Genomic DNA, 21202 nt, shown 5'->3' with positions numbered 1-21202 from the left:
TAAATCTGACATACAGCATAGGAGTACGACCGCTCTCTCCAGAATTATCCTTACCACCTCGCACCCGGAACACCTCAAATGGTTCGAGGCCATCGAAATTTTTAAAGCCTGCAGCAGAACCATGTGCGTTAATTTTAAGCAGGAGATGTGTCTGTCGATGGCATGGCAGGCTATATTTGACAAAGACGTTTAATTTTTAATCGTATTTTGAACCGTACGCATGTGCAGTAGTCTGCCTTCCAACTCAATGTTCGACGTTTTTTTAAACATCTTACGGAGAACGCATGGGCATACTGTATTCGAAATCCGTACCATTCGATTTATTTTCGATTGTCAACGGCCAGTCTACTTGAAATAAGAATTGACCCGAAGAAGTGTCTAGAAGAAACGTTCGTCACTTAAACGTTATTCACACCGGTTGATTGGTTGGTGAGTCGTAAGTTTTATTTACATCCCGATGTTGTGCAGTTAAACATAATCGTCTAAAGTTATAGAGCAAAATTGAGGCAATTTCCTATGAACCTAGTAGTAAGGTGCCTGGCATATACATCATACCAGGAAAGTAGAATTCGTTGTTTGTTTCACATGTATTTCAGAAAGCAGACTTACAGTTTAACTTTTGAAAACAAAACCAAACTTTGATTTTTGCTTGTCTTATTTCTTCGTTACTGTCTAAAACATTTTTTATAAGGTGTAAAACATATATAACCATATTGATTAGAATAGTAATTTCACAATAAATTTTCAGCAACTTTCCACCCAATTTTTGATGATCGCTAGATTAGTAGATTCCTAGGAGTAAAATAAAGAAGTTACCAAAACTAACTGATCCTGTTGAATACGACAAGAACAAACAGCTTAGTTTCATTAACTAAGCAATTACAGTAGAGTCTCGAAAACTCGGCACTCGATAACCTGGCAATCTGGATAACTCTGTCACACCCTGGCAGGGCAAAAAAATCCTTAGTTAATTAATTTTCATTATAGACAGCTTTATGCCTCATAAAGTATTTTTCTGAGGTCTGTCTTATCAGGTAAATTACTGTACACAGTGTATTCATTAATTTTCATTTTCATGTAGTAAAGGCTCTATGCCTTCATAAAGGAGGTACTTTTCCTTTGTTTAAGGTGTATTTGGGCAGTTTATTCTCTGTTGTATTCTCAAGTAAACAATACATACAAGTACAGTACAGTATTTTCTGAGGAAACACTCGTACTTATTCTTTTTTAACCCCATTCCAGATAACCCGGCTTTTTCACAAACTCAGCTACCCTTCGGTCCACATTAGGCCAAGTTTTCGAGACTACTGTATTTACAATCGCGCCAAACACTTCATTCTTGCATAGGTCACAACTTGGCTGATGTACCAAATTTTTCTGCCAGTTTAACTCTGATTTTGATAACTGTCTTATGTTATGCATTGTACAAAGAATACTTTAATCAGACTTGAATATAGGTTGAGAGTGATTTTTTTTTAAACTTTTAAAACTGAAAAAACATTTGCTAATATTCAGGCCAATACAGTATTAAATTTATGAAGCAGGCTTAATTAAATCATGGAGTAGTGAACAAGAATGATGCAGACAAATTATCTGAAGTATGGAAAATAATAATAATGGAAAGAATTCTAAAACTGTCAAATATTTAGTGGATAAAATTCTTAGATGACTGGCTTTATAAGAATGAATAACTCAGATCAGATTAGCTCTTTGATTGAAAATGAATAGTGAAAAAACAAACAGGAGAAATTTAATACTGTATTTCTAGAATTTAAAAAATGGTTCAAAAATCTGTTGTTCTATTAGAACGTTTCCAGCTCACTGTTGATGAGAAGTTAAAACTCAAAAACATTTCAAATTAAGAAACTGGCTTCTTGATTTAAGGTTTGATGTGTGTTACTAGATAGAGTCATTATTTTAGGTGGAAGATTTAACAAAATTGCTTTATCCAATAAATGGCTATTTTATCAGTGATGTGCAGTCCGTGGAAGCTGTGGGTGACACTTCCCTTGTATTTTCTAAAATATAATACATATTGTGCAATTATTTTCATAAACAAGTTCTTATATCTTTGTTTCATGTCAATGTATCTATTTTAGAATTACAATAAATAAACTTTATTTTTGTCATTTCCAGTATTTAAAAATAATTTTTATGGAAACAGCTTTCCTATCATCCAATGTTAATACACGCCATTGTATTTAATAAATAAATATTGCTAGCATCATTAAATTTATTAGTGACTAAATTAAGTATGCTTCTAGCCCCAAAGTTAACTATACATGATTAACCTATTAGTTATAGCTATAATTAAAAGGGCTTATCACATCAACATGAGAAATGAATACAATCAATAAATAACCAAACATAAATTATTTAAATATAGTTTTAATTTTAATTTTTTATTTAATTAACAGAGTAATAGTATACACAATGCACTGTATTATTTGTGATATTTTCAATCTGTAAACTGGGTTTGTTACAATATTTTACATATATCATAGTATTAAACACAATAAATATGTCTAACCTTCAATGGACTGATGAGTGCTCTGAGTACCTGAAATGCATTTTCTATATTAATTAAAGATACATTTAAATGAGCAATTATTATTGTGACATTGTCACAATGCCAGGCTGCAACTTTTAATTTATTTCATTTAAAATATATGCTCTCTACCTCAAATTAGTAGTGGCTTGCCCCCATACATCATACTTTTCCTTTAACAATACAATTGTGCTGGTCATCTATCTAACACCTTTCAGGGGAAAATTCTTGAATTGAAATAACATGACTTCCAGTTTGCATCAGAAGTTCATATATACTTAATTGGGGCTTCCTGCTCCTAAGGTTTCCATATCTGGTCTTGGATTTCATCTATCTAACTCTGTTCTCAAGATTAAGGAAAGACAGACAGACGAACGAACAACAGTGGGAATTTATAGGTCTACAGTTTTTTCAAACTGCAGCCCAATAATTTGTGTTTGTTTATTTAGTGACTGTATTCCTTTCTCATCTTGATGTGATAAGCCCTTTAAATTATAGCTGTAACTAACAGACTAGCCTTTTAATTTATCATTAAATTTAGTTTGCTACAATTTTAATTTTAATGAAAACAAAATGACATGATGATGTGTAAATTGCTTTTATAAACTTTCTTTGTTTTTTACATTTGAAAAGTTTAAGAAAAATACATTATATACATATGAAACAGTGAAATATTTTAAATTATTTACAACTGTAGACAAAATTTGTTAAATCTGTCTTTCATAAACAGTTCATAAAGGAATAGTGAGGATTTTCAGTTTATTTTAAATAAAAAATATTTTGTTTAAATTATTTCCATTTTAACATGATGAGGGCTTACTGGCCATTGTAATACTTGATTCTGATGTTTTGATAACATTACCTAAAAAGAAAAAGACTTGTTAATAATAAAATTTCCTCCTTATCTGGAAATAAAAAAAAAAACAAAAAAGTCAAACTTACATCATCTAAAAACAAATTTATAGTCCTGTAATATCCATTGCATTGCCATGTTTCGTTGTGAGTTCCATTTTCAAATACTGCCATTTGTTTCATTTTGCTCCTCGATGCCTTCAACAAAATTTAAAATAATTTTGACATTTTCAAAATCATTTAATCAAAGTTTTTTAACAATTTTAAAAATATGACAGAAAAAATGTTTTGTTTTATTTTAGACATGGTCATAACATTTCCAAGGAAAAGATTGTTTATCAAAAAGTTTTTATATATTAATATTAAACAATTATTATCCTATAATGAAACTAAAGACAGAAAAATTGGAGTTAAACAAATGAAAATACAATATATCCACATTATTTGAATTAATTATATTGAATAAAATTTATTTGTAACAAAAATATTGGTTTAAACTTTTTGTTTGTTTTCTAGAGTATATTTTAAAAGAAAATATCTATAAAAATTTTTAATTAAATGAAATACGAATTACATGTAAAGATTATATTGATCTATTGCAGCATATATTGCTTGTACTCCAAATGTTCCAGAATTTAAACAATGCTTCTACATTCGAACTATATGCAGAATAAAAAAATGCACTCACTGTGTAAATGCATTCACTGTGTAAATGCCATCTGTCATGTGCCCAGGTCAATTCTTGCTCTCTCTGTGAACTCATCTATACATATAACCCCTACCTATTAATCATAACATCCAAGGAAAGTGTGGAAGCAACAAAGCCTAATAGGGAGGTTGTAATATAAATGACAGGTGAAAAAATGGAAATTTATTGCAAAGCATGAAAGCAGTACAAGTGTGGTGGATCTGCTGGCCATATTTAAGATATTAAAATAAATGGTTTTTACCATTCTTAAGAAGAAATAAAAGCAACAAATGTGACTAAAGACATAACAACGTTGACCTCCAGGAGATCATGTGTTATTGAGGAGATTTATCCACACTTGGAAAAGTTTTCAATGAAAAGCAATTGGCTTGTGATATCATCTCCAAGAGATGATATCACAAGTCAATGTATTTTCAATGATGATGCCAAGCTGCATAGTGACTTAAGAATGGATCATCACTTATTGTGAAGCATGAAAGCAGTACAAGCAGTACCTCACTAAGAAACAGTAAATGCAATTTTACTTTTTTAATAGTGTTTACAAAACACAATTAAATGCCCAAAATAAAAAAAGTCAAGACTTTGAATGTTTGAATTGAAAATGTCAAAAGTAAAAATAACACAATTAAATGCCCAAAATAATAAATAAAATTCTATTTATTATTTTGGGCCTTTAATTGTGTTATTTTTACTTTAAATTATGTGTATTTGCTGTTTTAAGTTTATCCAAATGGATATTGTTTAATCTGGAAATAAATTTTCATTATTTCTAATGGAGAAAATTGATTCAGACTTCAGAGTTCAAATGGTTTCCTGGAATGAATTAAATTTGAAGTACACAAGGCACCATTGTATTTAAATTTTTTTTTAAATGAAAGATGAAGTGAAATTACACACAAAATAGAGATAGATATGACTTTGAACAAAAGTGTACTCAGCAAAATGAACAAATCAAGTAACTAACACCTTATTCGTTACTGAAGGAGTTTATTAAAAACGAACGTTTTTGATCTACTCAATAGATCATCTTCAGGTTAGAACATACGAAAATGTAATGCATCATAAATGGAACATCATGTTTAAAATTCAAAAATACCAAAAAAACCCATAACATAACAACTAATTGGAATAAATATTAAATCGTGTAAAAATAAATAACATACTACAATGGCTAAACATTAATACAATCCACCATAACCAAATAGTTTTTATTACAATTAGTTGTTATGTTATGGGTTTTTTGGTATTTTTGAATTTTAAACGTGTGTTCCATTTATGATGTATTACATTTTTGTATGTTCTAACCTGAAGATGATCTATTGAGTAGATCAAAAACATTCATTTTTAATAAACTCCCTCAGCAACGAATAAGGTGTTAGTTACTTGATTTGATAGATACGACTTAGAATTTTATTATTCTAAAATATTTGAAAACAATTACAGGTGGCCCTCGACTTTCGCACATAATTGGTTCCTGAAAGTGTGTGCGAATGTTGAATGTTTGAAAGTAGAGGGATGTAAAAAAAAATATGCACCAAAAACTGTGTTTTAAAGTATTTATTTATCAATATGTATACATAATAAAGTTTGAGGCGTATTTAAGTGCTTTCAGGTGTTTTCTTTATAAACTTGTCAAGAGTTAGTTGAATACCACCCTTTTTTTTTCTTTTCTTGATAGATTTATATAACATGTTGTGTCTTTCTCAATTGCCCTATGTACTTGAGATATATGCTCTCCATTGAGATCACATTCTTCCGTGATAGTCAAAAATTTGTCAAGATGTGTGAAGGCTTCATTTATATTTTTAATTGTCAAAGTCTTGACTTTTTTATCAGCTTCTTCTGACTCACTTTCATTGTGTATTTCATTATTGCTCAATTAAATATTCATTTGACAGAGGTACTGAGTGAGATTCAATCAACTTGTTAACATCTTCATTGTTGACATCCAAGTTTAGTTCATTCATTAGGCCAGTGTTTTTCAACCTTTTTGAATACGTGACCCCTTTACAAGTTAAAAAATTCTGGCGACTCCCCTAGGGCCATATTAAAATTATATCAGTGATTTAAAAATTATGTATTTAATTTTCTTTCTGTTGAGAGAAATTACTGTTGATGACTAAAATGAGAATTTGAGGAGAATTGACAATAACTTAAGACATGTATGTGAGACTTTTCTTTGTCTTTTAAAAAACTTTAATTGAGATAAGAAAGACTTTGATAACAGGAACGTTTTAAAGAATACAGATTACATGAAAGTATTGTGATTATTAATTAAAAACACAAATGTAGGACTTCTTTTTCGTCTTCCGTCTTTTCGCGCGTCTTCTTCTTCAACCGTCGTCTCGGTGTCCTCCTCTGAAGTCGCGTCCCCTCTCTCTGCCCTCGTCGTCCTCCCTCTCCTCGACTCCCTCTCCCAGCCCCTTCGTCTCTCGTCAGCAGATCGCGTTTCACATTCCACATGTATATAGTATGTTACTTCCTTCTTATAATAACAAGTCAGCTCAACACTTTTTCAGCAATCATTTTCTATGGTGGGCCGTACCCACCCAGGCCCCTCCCAGGCGACACCCATCATTCGGACCTAAATGTCAATCAAAAAACCAACTGTACTGTATAATAAACAGGTACAGCCTTCTCGCTGAAATTGTAGTTTTTTTAATGTAGTATAGGACCTACAAACACTTGTCTTTTTCTTTTACCCGCGACCCCCAGGGGGGTCGTGACCCACAGGTTGAAAAACATTGCATTAGGCTAACTATTTCATCTGTGATAGTTTCCAGTGTTTTTCAAAATTTATAAAATCACTCATCATTTGTGGGCATAATTGTTTCCAGGAACCTTTCATTGTCGACTCTTTTATTTCAGAAAAATGAGTCTCCAATATTGTTTATTGTGTTCCATATATTATAGTTCTTCCAAAAATCTGTTAATGTTGGCCCATTTTCCCTGTCTTGATGGCCTTAGTCATTATTGTCCTCACATAATATCATTTAAACGTAGCTGTCACTGTTTGGTCCATGGGCTGTATGAGGCAGATAGTATTGGGAGGAAGAAACACAACATTGATTTCCAGGTACAAATTCTGGAGAGATTTTGGGTGTCCTGGGGCATTGTCTAAGATTAATAATGCTTTAAATTGTAAATTATTTTTTTTACAATATTGCTTAACTGTCGGCACAAAATGAAAAGTGAACCAATCTTTAAATATTAACACAGTAACCCAGGCATTTTTATTTGATTTCCAAATGACTGGAAGCAATTCTTTATCTTTCCCTTTCAATGCTCTGGGATTTTCCGCTTGGTAAACTAACAACAATTTTAAATCACCAGCTAAGTTTCCACCAAAAAGCAATATCAATTGGTTTTTGGAAGGTTTATGTTTAGGGGCAACTGATTATTGCTTCGATAGAAATGTACAATTAGGCATTTTTTCCCAAATAAACCTCTCTCATCTACATTGAATATTTGGCTAGGTGAATATTCTCCATCTACAATAATTTTAAACAATGAGGAAAATAAATTCTTTCGCAGCATCTTTATCTGCATCAGCTAATTCTCCAGTGAATTTAATATTATGTAAAGAATATCTCATTTTAAATTTGTCAAACCAGTCATTACTTGTTTGAAACACCGTGTTAGAATCTTCATTTAATTAATCTAGTCTTCCAATCTTCATGCAAACTAAGAGCCTTAGCTTGAATAATTGAAAAACTCAGAGGGACATTATTTTGATGTTGATCATCAATCCACGATGACAAAGATCTTTCCATTTCATCCATCACTATGCCGTGTCTTTTGGAAACAATCTTTGAAAATATATTTCCACAATTTTGAATGTATTCCTTAATTTTACTCTTATTTTTCAAAATTGAACATATCGTAGATCTGTTTACATTGTACAAACATCCGATTAAAGCAAAAGATTCACCGTTTTCAGAATGTTTAATTATTTCCATCTTTGTCTCGATTGTATGAAGTTTATGAGTCCTTAATTTCTTTTTGTTTGTATCAACACTGCAGTTTCTCATTTCTTACTCATGTTTATCAATTTATAAGGATGAAATATTTAAACATAAACAAATAAATTGACAAAGCACACAACAGGTTGACTCATGCCCTAATGCAAGACTGAAACTGTTTTGACCACTTGCTCAGAACAACACAGTAGTGATTATGATTCCGAGAAGTCCGTTATTGTAGGAAGTAATGTGTAACTGATATATAGGGCAAGCTACTGCACTTTATAGTGTATGAGCATTCTGCATGGAAGCAAATTTTTTCATTATCAACAAAAATATTTAAAAATTTGAATTTTTAAAAATGTGTGAAATAGTGAATTGTGTAAAAGTAGAATGTGCAAAAGTTGAGGGCCACCTGTAATACTAAATGTTAAATCATTTCTAATATAAGAATTGTTTAGATCCTTAAAAAAATGACAACCTAAACTAATCGTATACAGGGTGGATGTAAATAATTATAATTGAATTACTGATCTGACAATTAGAGACATTGAAATTATTTCCATCATTACCTGATATAATTCTTGCATCATATGAGGAGGAATTATTGCATCTGCTAATCCAGAAATGAAGAGAGTTGGTACTAATACTTTAACAATCTTATCTATAGATCTGAACTATGAAAATAATAAAATTTTCTTTTATAGTCTTTTTCAATAAGAATAAAACATGTATGATAGGAATATAATTATTAAAAATACCTGACTTTTAAATATCCACACTGGTAACCATTTTACTATACTCCAGTTAAAAAGTACTTTGGCAGTGTCTGGAATGCTAGTAAACGTATTTTCAATGATAAGCGTCATGATACGACTGCTGTATTCTGGACGGCTTGCAAGATCTATTGCCACTGCTCCCCCTAAAGAACGTCCGAAGACCACAATTTTTTGTGTATCAATACCGGGATGTTTTAAAAGAAACTCTAAACCTGCTTGAGCATCAAAATAGAGTCCTAAAAATTAAAAAAAAAAAAGCAATTTAATAAAATTAATAATTCTGTTAATTATTACAATGTGAATTATGTGATAAATACCTTCTTCACTTGGAATTCCATCACTATGACCATATCCTCTATACTCTAAAAGTAAAATATTACATCCACAAAAATGATAAAGACCATGAACATTGGGAAGTCTAGAAAAATATATACATTCAATATAAAAAAATGTTTTGTAATGCTTTATTTATTTTATTAAATATAATTTGAATCTTGTAAAAAAAACTATATTATTGACTTAATAATAAAATTAGATCAATTTCTTAACCAGTATTATTATTATTGTTTTTTATTTTTTAAATTTTTATTCAGAACATATGATTTTTCTTTCTTCTTTCACAAAACAAAATGTAATATCAAGCTAATCAATATTATTTTCTTTATTAAAATTTTTTCCAATCATCAATTGTTAAAAAAAATACCAATCACCGGTATGTTGGCAGTGACTATATCATTAAAGTTTTTTATTAATGAGTAATTGTCATTATTTAAAAATTATTCACAATTAGATATTAAGTAACAGTTATGTAATACTGCAATTTTTTGTAAATTATTAAAAATGGAAATTTAGTGAACAAAAGATATGATAAGTTTGAAGTAAATAACTTAAATATATTATTTATTTTAGAAATTTTAAAGAAATGAACCATCCTGATTTGTTTGTAATAATTATTAATACTTATGACTTTTGAAAATATGATAAAGTAATTTAATACTCAACTAGATAAAGATAATTATTAGATCATATGATATTGTTAATATTTCAAGGACAATCCATGAGTTACTTGTTAATGATATTAACAAATCAGAGAGTTAATATATAGAAAATTTCCTGACCTTTACTGGAATAAATAATAAAGTTAAATAATCAGCTTTACTGGAATAAATAATAAAGTAAAATAATCAGTTTTGATTTATTGGTATTGAAATATTTACTGAATGTTGTTTTAGTATAATCTGATGACACATTTAAATATTAGAAATAGCAAAATATAACTTTTTGGCATTTTCAAGTGTGGGTTTTTGATGATACAGTAATCCCTTGACTTATGCAAGCTCAGAGTTACACGATTTTCAAATCTCATCGATTTGTCTTTTGTTTGAGTGCCACGCAACTCTCGATTACTCACTCCCCCCACACTATTGTTCAGCTTACATGTTTGGACGTGTTGCACGGAATAGACGCATAGCTACAATTTATTTTGTGTTATTTATTTCTGTGTTTGTTATATCTATGGAGACTTGAGAGACTCTATGTGGTTATTTCTTGTAACCGTGAACAAATCAAATGACGAGATAAGATTAACGAGAACATTTATTAGCTTACATACATCCGACTTGGATTTTACACAAATTGCGAAATTATACCCTGACTTATGCGATTATCGCTCAGTCCCACCTATCGCGTAAGTTCAGGGTATTACTGTATAAGGAATGCATAAAAATTAAAATTATTCTATTTTTTTACTCCAACATATATTACAGTAGGCACTCAATTTAACAAACTTTGGATTTGATGGGCAAAAATAAAAAATTATTTACAAATTTAAAGCTCACTAAAATGTTCATTCAACAAATTAGCATTGATAGCAAAAACACTCCATTAGATGAATTGTATAGTTTTGATGTTTTCAATTAAATAAAGTTTGATTCCAGTCATATTTTATTTTTATATTTTTAACAGATGTTTTCGTGGTACATATAAATTGCTTGAAGTCAATTATAGCATATAAATATGAGTAAAGTATTATTATAATATTTTAATACAGTTGACCCCCCTATAACGCGGGTTCATATAATGCAGATTCATATATCGCTGCAAAAATATTGCAACCACATTCGTATAAAGACACTAAAAGAGACTCGTAAAATGCGGTAAATGTCATCGCCGACTCGTGTCGCAACAGAATTGGCCAAATCTGGACCAATAGTGGACGAGCAGCTGAACTACTTAAACGCTACAGAGAGTTTAGGCGGGTAAGTTGAGTTTACTATCGTCTGTACAGTATATAAATTAGTTACTGTAAATCTAATACAGTACTGTATTTTTATACATTTCTCGTGAAAAAACATTTCTTATTCAACGGCCATAAAAATTATTTCTATTAATGATGTCTCCAAAGTTCAGTGAATTTTTCGCAAAAAAATAACTTATCAGAAAACGCGCCTGCTGTTCGATGCGCTACTCCGCGACGAAAACAAGCTTAAGCAATGGCATCATCAAACTGTGCACACTCCTACAATTTTTTGTTTATAGCATAGTTTATATTGAGTTATATAGCATTGTTTATATTGTTTATATAGCATAGTTTATATGGGAATAATACGTATAACTGATTATTCCCAAAAAATTATACGTGTTTTGGAAATGTTGAGTCGAATTAGTCTAGAATCGGTTAATTTTATAGAAGAAAACCTTTCAAACAGCCATAGTCCGTAAACTGCACACGTGCCAGGCTGTGATTGGCTCATGTATTTAAGGATTCCTACAATGTGAAATTCTTATAAAGAGGAACATATCTACTGCATTATAGGGGGGTCAGCTGTACATAATGTACATTGTAAGTTCATTATTAATGTACAGTGGGTGATCGGTTAATGAACATAATCCATTCCAAGACTTTGTTTGCTATCCGAATTGTTCATTAACCGATTATCGATTTACCATAGGTTTCAATGGGAATTTAATTAATTTGTTCCAGAGACCCCCAAAATAAAAAAATATATACTTTCTTACTACGTTTATTTATATCTATACTATATTATAAAGAGGTAATGTTTGTAAGTTTGGATGTAGAAGATAATCTCCGAAACTACTCATCCGATTTCAAAAATTCTTTCACCAATATTTAGAATGGAACTTCAGGGTGGACATAGGCTGTATATTATTCCGTTAAACATTCATATAAATTAAAAGATATCATCTAGGGTTAAGGCTTTTATGTCCAACAGATGGCGCTAACTCCACGAGTACAACAACCTAAGTTTGCTTTTCTGTGAGTATGAACTAAAAAGCATCCTCACAGCTTCTATCTATCTATATGAATAAAAATGTAATGTTCGTTTGTTCCTATCGATTCTTTTGAAATTTTGACACAACATTGCATTTGAATACGCATGTGTTTTTACATAATATACATGTGGAAATTCCCCCACTGGGGGGAGATGGACAGGATTAAGGCTTACCGTGAAGAACTTGGCTTCTATTATACTATTTTAGATATGGGTTTTTGCATTTTTGATTGCGTTTTAATAGGGTATGTCAAGAGAATGTACACTAAGAAGGAATTTTTGAAAAATTTTCTCCCATGGAAGAAGTGTTATACATTTATAATAGACACATTTTGAGCCACAACAATGCATGGTGGGGTCTGCTAGTGTAATAATAAAAATACATACATACATACACAGTCTTGCATTTTTATTAGTCATGTTTTTTCCATTTGAAAGGGTTAAAGAATCCGTCCAATGTCGATTGCTTTTCTCTCTTCTTCGGGATTTTTCATAAGTAATTAATAGCATTGCAATTGCAGAAATATCCAAGCCTCAACCTGCTTTGGATGCCATTCTAAGACCGTTGTTCTGACATCCTCCCACTTCTTCAAAGGATCTTTAATAACAGATATCGGCATTAATCCTCTTTTTCAGAAGAAAACATCTTGCTGAGTTTCTTGGTGTTCTTCATTCAAGAGTTCTTGGTGTTCTTCTGTCGTCAGATCCGTTTCAGGTTCCATTATGAGCTCTTCAATGTTTTTTAATTCTCAGATGTGATTTTTGTTACTCCTTAAGCTGCTTAAATCTTCTTGATTATACAGTATTTTTCTTAAATAAGATTGAACTGCGGCCTACTGTAGACCTGTTCACGCCATACTGCCCAGCAACATTAGGCATCTTCTGCCCACTCTCTACCTTTGCTATTATACTCTCACCTTTCAAAAAGAAAAACAGATGCAAAACTTAACGAGTGCCTACCTGACAGTCTCACGAATACATAAAAGAATTATTTTGTCAGAAAAATAAAAGGCTGGAATTACAAGGCAGAGTTTCAAAGTTCGGAGGAATACTATCCGATTGGTATATACCAGCTTGAGCGTCAATGTCGATGTCTCCCACACTTCGAAAGGTTATGAATTGTTGCCCGAAGACAAGGGAAGACCAATCAGTAGTCATTATTTTACATCGCTTCTTCTTGTGTTTGTTCTGTGGGGTGTTCGTTATCCGATCACCCACTGTATATTTTTACATTCAATTTAACAAACATTCAGCAATAGAGGACACCCTCTTTCCCCAATTATTTTGTTAAATTAAGGACCTGCTGTATTAAAAATTATTCAATAATATATTTTGGAGTAACAAAATAGCATAACAAATGTGGAATATATTTAGAACATATTAAAATAAACATATTTGGAATATATATAAAAATTTATAATACTAACCTGTGTCCTATATTTCCCGCATTACCATGCAAATAAAGAATTGTGGGAACCTGACTAAAAATTGAACTGTCTTGTTTCACCATAACTACATTAATGCGAACACCATCAGCAGTAACTATATGAAGATTATCTGAAGGTAAATTCATCATTGATGGAGAACGGACAAATATTCGTGAATGAGGAGGTTGATCAGGATGATATAAAAGCCAGTCTCCAAGCTGATAGAGAAATGCTGAAATAAACAAATTAGATCTTTAAAATAATAAAATATTGCAATAAATTTCAAATAAAATATATAATTTTACTTATTAGCATTAATATAATTAATAAAATTTATGTACTCTTTTAGACTAAAGGATAATCATTAGTGTTGTAACGAATAGTATATTCGGCCTTAGGCCGAATACCGAATATTCGGTTAGGAGCGTGGCCGAATAGCCGAATATTCGGCTTGATTAACGCACGTACGAAAATTGGCGCGCAAACCGTATTATGGAAAAGATCCTGCTCTCTATTGGCCTGCGGTCACTACGCTTCACCAATCGCGTTAATTCTTGGCAGTTGTAGCGGACAGACAAGAGTGTCATGGCAGTATGTGATAAATGATGATATCAAATGTGGATAACAATGAAATAACCTACACGTGTAAATAACGGAAAAAGAAAAGAGAAGGACTGCGAAGTGAAAATGTGAAAATAAATATGAAATTGAGTTGATAACATAATCGAACAAGTCGAGGCAGCTTATTGGCACGAAATTCGCAGCCGTCAATGCCAAACAATTGTTGTCATAGACTTCAGAAAGCTAAATTCTTGTAATGAAAGTCATTTAGTGTGCACGGGCGAAAGCCTGGGGCCTTTCAGGATATCGAGCTGTCTCGAATCTGTGAAATCATAACTGTGACTTATATCGATGTCCTATCTGTCTCTTTTCTCCGTTATCACCAGGCTGAGTCACGTAATTGTAAAATGGAAACTCTACGACGGAAAAGTGACGAATCGAAAGTATCGTGAGTGCGTATTATGATGTATGCACAAGCATACATGGATTAGAACGATAGAGGAAAGAGAAAGGGAAGAGCAAAGACGAGCGCTTAAAATGAAGGATAGGCAGGGTCAGACCCTCAGATGTGCGAGGATTCTCCAACGATAGACGTGTACGTGTGCTGATCTTTGTAATTATAAATTGTGAATATATGTGACTAATATTATTTTCTTTTTTATTTTGTGCATGTTACAAGTTATAAATAAATATAAACAAACAACACTAACTCTATAACATTAACTCTAAATACCAAAATGATTAATTTACTGTGTTTTTGTTATTTATTACTCCTGATTTTAGGTATTCGGTATTCGGCCGAATAGTGATTAAATATTCGGTATTCGGCCGAATAGTGAAAAATAGGCCGAATAGGCCGAATACCGAATAATAACCGAATATTCGTTACATCACTAATAATCATGTTTGTTCTAGGACTTTTGGGTATATTTTTAAAATCACTTGTTAAAAATGAAATTCTTTTAAGTTTTTCTTAAAAGGGAAATACAGCTCTTCTATTTAAATGTTAAATTTAAAGTTTCAAGGGATTTTCTTTCAAGTGGAAATGAACACTTCTTCAACAATTTTTAATGAACTAATCTAAAGAAAATTTAAGGTAAATGAAGTACTTCACAAGCTACTGAAAATTCATATTTTCTCAAAATGCATATCCTTAAATATATCCATGTTGCAGTTAATAAGATAAGTTACTTGCATTGAATTTGATCTATTATCTGAACTTAATCTCTACTAAAAAATAATAATTTTAATATGTTTTTACTAATTTAATATATCAAATTTGCTATATTCTTTATTTGCAATTGAAGAAATGATTTGATTAATTATTGGGACTAGAACTTGTCTCATTAACTATATAAATAAACTTGAAAAAAATCAAATATATAAAGATTTTAACATGGATAATATCTGTAGTATTTGATGTTTGAAGAGCTACTTAGGATATAGGTGCATTTGGAACAGCAACGTGATCAGTGTGACTCTTAGTGGGAATGATTGCACTACTAAATATAGATTAAATAATTTGTAAATAAAGTAATTGCCATTAATTTTACTAAAAAAGTCACATAAAGATTTTCAGTATTCAAAAGCACAGGTTAATCATTTTGTTCTCATTTACTATGGAATATTAATATGCATTAAAACCAACAGGTGGCTTCTAAGTAGTTCTATGAGAATTACTATATAGAAAAACCAACTTTCAACATACAAGTCTAAGTAAGCTTATCTAATAATATCAATTAAACGATAGACTGATATATAAAAACAAGAGAGAACTAAAGGCAAAGCTTATATGTTTTTAATTTAGTAATTTCTAGAAAAATGCAGAAGTATATGTGTGACATATAAACAATTTGTAAAGATGCTCTTAGTAAATTTAGACAAAAGATAAGCTGTTGAGTGAGTTCATAATTGTAATTTAAAATTAACAGATAATCCATATTCATTGTTGTTAGTTGGGTTGCCTATCTGTAAAAGTTTTGTTTGTTTTATAAAAATTTTCATTGCCATCCATCTCGTTTGGCTTTCCAAGATTTCCAAGAATTTTGGCAGCCAGTTGACACCCGTTGTCAGGCATTTCCCCCATGAAGTTCAGTCTTTCCTGTTTTTACTTCTCACAGTGGAATAGGTAGTGGGTGGTGTCTCCCACCATTTCTTTGTCACAGTTGCAGGTATTGGTTTCGCATTTCTTGAAATAATATAAGTACTCTGGGAAGTTCCCATATCCCGTCAATATTTGTGTGACTATTGCTTCTGGGTGTAAGTGTTTGATTTTCTTCCAGAAAGGTATCAATGAGATAAAAGCAAAGCACTATCTACCTGTTTCAGCAGCATTCCACTCCCTTTTCCACTTTTCGTTGATCTCCATTGTTAATTCTCTTTTGGTGTTTGTGATCGGAATTCTCTCATATATTGGATGTGTTTTAACCCTTTATTGACTGAATATTTATTTTTTGATAAAAAAATTTTTTTATCTCATTTTATCATCAAAAGAAGTGTTTGTTCACAGATAAGTCCCGTCAGGCTTTAGAGCACATTGGGACTTACAAGTCCTTTCTTGTTTAATATTATATAAATAAAATATTTTTATTAGAAAAATTGTCAGATTAAATACATAATTATCTATATTATGTATTTGATAATTTTTACAATATAATAATGAAATGAAAAACAAAACTGCAATAAAATTCATTTGCTTAATAATTTATGATTGATGAAAATCTAGAAAACAATTTTTTTCTGATTTACACACATGAAAACTTTACATAATGTGCATCTTGAATGTGGTCTTGATTCTATATGCTTTGTAGCACAATATTTACATCAACCTCTCTTAGAAACAAATTCGGGCCAATGTCCTCCTTGATTTTGTAATCTAATATCATTGCTTACAGATAATGCTAATTTTTTTCGGTAATGGATCAGTTGTTTGATCTAACGATTTTCATTTTGGTCTTCCTCTATTTGAAGATGTTTTTCTTCCTTTTTGTTAGCATACCCTGAGCTACTTGTCTTTTGAATTGCATAAATGGAACTTTTTCATTCAAATCAGTGAAGATTATATAAGCATTCACAAGAACCATTTCTATAATTGGAAAAAACAGTCAATGCCACCACTTCTTTAATCTTCTATTTTGATCATATAATGATCTTAACATATCTTCTTTATCAACTCCTCCCATATGAGTATTATAATCTCTGATAGCCAGTGGTGCTGGCACATCTAGTTTTGTTCCATTCTTCTGAGTGTGTTTTACATTTACAATTTCTGTTCCATGATAACTGGACAATAAACACTTCTATTGTCCTTCCTTCCATTTGAAATATGTGATACCCTGATCAGATGTTCTGAAATCATACTCTCCTCTTTCTAAGTCCTTGTCATTTGCTAGTTTTGGAAGTTCTGCTCGATTTGAATGAATAGTTCCACACAAGTTGAGTTACATATACTATTGAATACTGATGACGCTGTAATCCTTGCTGATATTCCACAAATGTTACAAAAGAAAATCACAATTCTAGAGGAATTCTGTTGTAACTATGGATTAACTATAAATGTTCCAAAAACAAAAGTGATGGTGTTTAATAAGGGTGGTAGACTATCACCCAGAGAGAAATGGTCTTTTAATAATCAGCCTACACAAGTCGTTTCAAATTATGTATACCTGGAGTTTATTTTCGTCTTCTGGACTATTTTTACAGGCAAAAAATTATAGTATTCATAAGGCTAAAATAGCACTAGGTTCTATGTGGCCTATTCTTTCAAAAGCTAAAATTAATTCTGCTCATATTTATATAAAATTATTTAACTCAATGATTTCATCTGTACTACTTTATGCTGCTCCTGTATAGGCAATTACTTATCACAATAAAATGGAAATTGTTCTTGCCTTATACTGTATCTTCAAAGAATTTTTATGTTATACCATAAAATTCCAGCTTCTATGTTACAATTGGAGTTTGGTGTTTCTAGAATATTGGTATCAATAATAAAAGCGATAGTTTATTTTTGGATTAGACTGTTGAAACTACATGATAACAGTTATGTTAAAGTAGTGTATAACAAACTGTATAGGCCTAAATTAAGTTTAATGATGGATAATTATACACATAACTGGACAATGGCATTGAAAAATCTGTTAGATCAACATGGTTTCTCATTTCTATGGTTCTCAATATCCTCATTTGATCAAAAGTTATCAAATATTAAGTAATTATAATTGCCTTACAGTCCTTCTAAATTTATTTTTAATCGTCTACTTGGACATTACTCATTAATAGGACTTTGTACTGGTGTTTAAAAATTTGACACAATAATGAGAGTTAGTTCAGAAAAAACAAAATTTTCTTTATTGTATCACCTGTAGTAGTAATGTCCAAGTAGACAATTAAAAATAAGTTATCAAACATTAATTATAAAAGTGTGTTGCAAACAGAGCATACAAGAAGATTGGTCTTTGTTGGAAAAGAATGAGCATTTTCAATTATATTGTATTTTTAAAACAACTTATGTGTGAGGATTATTTGTGTATGGACATAAATTATGTAAAACAATTAATTCTATAGCTGAGATGTGGTCAAATTTATATTTTGAAATATAACATGAGACTAATAATAGACCCTGAGAGAATTTGCAATAACTGTAGTTTGCAAACGTATGAAACTTGGGAACATGTGTTCTTTCACTGTATCAAATTTGAAACAAATAGGAAAAAGTATTTGACAAAATTTAATGATCCTGGAGAGATATAATTAATTTATTGCATTTCTCAAAAAATGATTATTTTAGTGTATTTTATTTTGTGTTATCCTGTACTAAGCTATTTAATTAATTTGTTAAATTTTACTAATTTCAGATTTACATAACATGTATAAAACAATTATTATTGTGTAGTACTAAGCTATTATATTAATTTCATAAACTGTACTATCTTCAGTTTTTATGTAATATTTTAACCCCTTGTAACAAACTAAGGTTTATACAATATTGAATTGAATTGAATTGACTACTAGCCATCAATAGTGATCATTAACACAACATATGTAATCTGATCATACAAAGGAAAGAAAATGAAAGTGGAAGTGGCAAAGATATGAAAAGAAAACAGGTGAAACCAAGTATAACAAAAAAAACTGAAAATCATCACACAACTGAAAAGTTATGAACAATTTTAACAATTTGAGTCATTGACAATACATGACATAAAAATAAACAAAGAATGCTGTTGTCATTCATAGCCAAAAGTGAAGCACCTACTAAATGTACAGAAGCAAGACTGTGTCTACAACAATCAAAAATGGCTCAATTACACACAGCTTTGTACAAACAGTTTAATGCAAATGCTCTAAAAGAGTACCAATTACTAGCCTAATGATTGAAAAAAGCAAAAACAGTTTAATGTCAAAATGAATGTTGCATGTTCTTTTTCCAATGGTTGACTTCAAAGATTGAAACAATGATACAACACAAAATCTGGATATCCATGGACAACAGAAGTCTGCCAATCATATTGCTACAGAGAAATACCACAGTGTTTTTGAAGAATTGGTGAAGATAATGATTTAGTGTCCACTCAGTCATACAATGCTGATGTTGTGTGGGTTGTTGTATTATTGCCTACCAAAGTTCACTTTAATTGGAAATGATGAGAAAGCTGTTAAGAGATTTGAACAAAATTAGGACAAAGTTACAGTGCTCTTGTGGGCAAATACTTCTGGCAAGCATAGTGTCAAATTTCTGGTTACAGCTACAGCTACTTTTTTCCATGACAATAAAAAAAACCACTAGTGAGGATTTCTTATTCAGTTGTCAATTCTGCTTTGTGGAAATTATCTGTATGCAATGGTACCTGGCATTTTAAGAGACATCTTCAAAATCAGGCGAAAAAAGAACACACTACACCAGATGACATATAAATCGCACTATAAACCTATTGCCTGGTGTCGGTAATATATACACTGCATGAACATCTTCAGGCTCCTCCGGAGTCCTGCTTCACAGAAATAGATTTGCCTGAAGAACTCCAGAGGAGCTCAAAAACATTTGTACAGTGTATATATTACTGGACACTAGGTTTATAATGTTATTTATCTTCAAAATCAGTTATATTTAGTGATAATTTGTCATCAGCAATATCATGTAAACATAGTAGTACTACATACATGTAGAATAAAAATCAAGATGATTTCTATTTTATATGTTTTATTCTGATGATGACTGCATGAACAGCTGAAAATATCAGAAAAGAAGAAATTTCTGCTGGTTAAGAATTATTTTTTTTGGACTTGTTACAAATCTAAAACAGTTTTTGAATTGCAGCATTCAAGTAAACAGTTATTTTTGCTATTTTGTATTTTAATCCATGATTTGTACTTCTTGCTTAAAGACCTACCTGTTTAACTCTTTAAACACTAAATTGGCAAAAATCGGTCTTACCTGTTCAAAACGAAATCGGCCAATGGAAAAGTTGTTTGATTGGTTTTGCTATACAAGTTCCCCTTGTAGCCTAAGGGGTAAAAACAATTTAGTTTCTAGCTGCATAGGAGGAGAAAGTTTCCAGAGCTTAAAAACTTAATGATTGTTTGGACTTATGACTAGATCTTCCTTTCTCAATCTGAGATTTAGAAATCCATCCCCTTTTTCATTCAGTCTCATTCCTGCAGTCAGTCAGTATGTACAAAGCATTCACAATCCCCAAGATCACATGTTTTGTTTACAAATTTGTATTTTATTTAAATTGTGCACACCATAGTGTGGATGTCAACAAAAAGAAAGAGCATGACTTCAACTGGAAGTGCCAAGGATCAAAGGAAGAACAACAATTTTTAACAATTTGGGTCATAGCAGCACTTGGAAGAGGAAGAAGAGGAAATAATAGAAGTACTGTACAAAAGTTCACTATAAAGGGGTTAGGCTAGTGTGTTCTTGAAACTGAAAGCAGCTAATTTTTAAGTTTAATTTTTTAAGTGGGAGTTGCAAATTTATGCCTCACTCTGAGCTGATTCTTTTCTTCCAGAAGTTTCTAAATTAAAAAATTAATTATTAATCTATATATATATAGACTACTTAAA

At 30.9% G+C, this 21202-nt stretch overlaps 2 protein-coding genes across 2 annotated transcripts in view; one reads left to right on the top strand and one right to left on the bottom strand.

Moving 5' to 3' along the window:
* The first annotated feature begins 261 nt into the window (after window positions 1-261).
* The window catches only part of LOC111622807 (epoxide hydrolase 1-like), a 30476-nt gene continuing 9535 nt past the window's right edge, over window positions 262-21202 (top strand). Inside the window, exon 1 of the mRNA XM_023365228.1 lies at window positions 262-429. The gene's annotated coding sequence lies outside the window, so the exon portion shown is untranslated. The remainder of the gene's footprint in view (window positions 430-21202) is intronic.
* LOC111622808 (protein ABHD13-like) overlaps window positions 2927-21202 on the bottom strand; it is a 20909-nt gene continuing 2633 nt past the window's right edge. The window contains exons 2-7 of the mRNA XM_023365230.1: window positions 13571-13802; window positions 9168-9268; window positions 8833-9086; window positions 8644-8748; window positions 3491-3598; window positions 2927-3410 (exon numbers count right to left, since the gene is read on the bottom strand). Coding sequence (XP_023220998.1) covers window positions 3333-3410; window positions 3491-3598; window positions 8644-8748; window positions 8833-9086; window positions 9168-9268; window positions 13571-13802 — 878 coding nt within the window. The 3' untranslated portion in view covers window positions 2927-3332. The remainder of the gene's footprint in view (window positions 3411-3490; window positions 3599-8643; window positions 8749-8832; window positions 9087-9167; window positions 9269-13570; window positions 13803-21202) is intronic.

This window comes from Centruroides sculpturatus, unplaced genomic scaffold, assembly GCF_000671375.1.
Source record: "Centruroides sculpturatus isolate CEXI.00-Female unplaced genomic scaffold, Cexi_2.0 scaffold331, whole genome shotgun sequence".
NCBI lineage: Eukaryota > Metazoa > Arthropoda > Arachnida > Scorpiones > Buthidae > Centruroides > Centruroides sculpturatus.
Note: the sequence above shows the minus strand (reverse complement) of the source record. Positions and strands in the feature narration are given on the sequence as shown.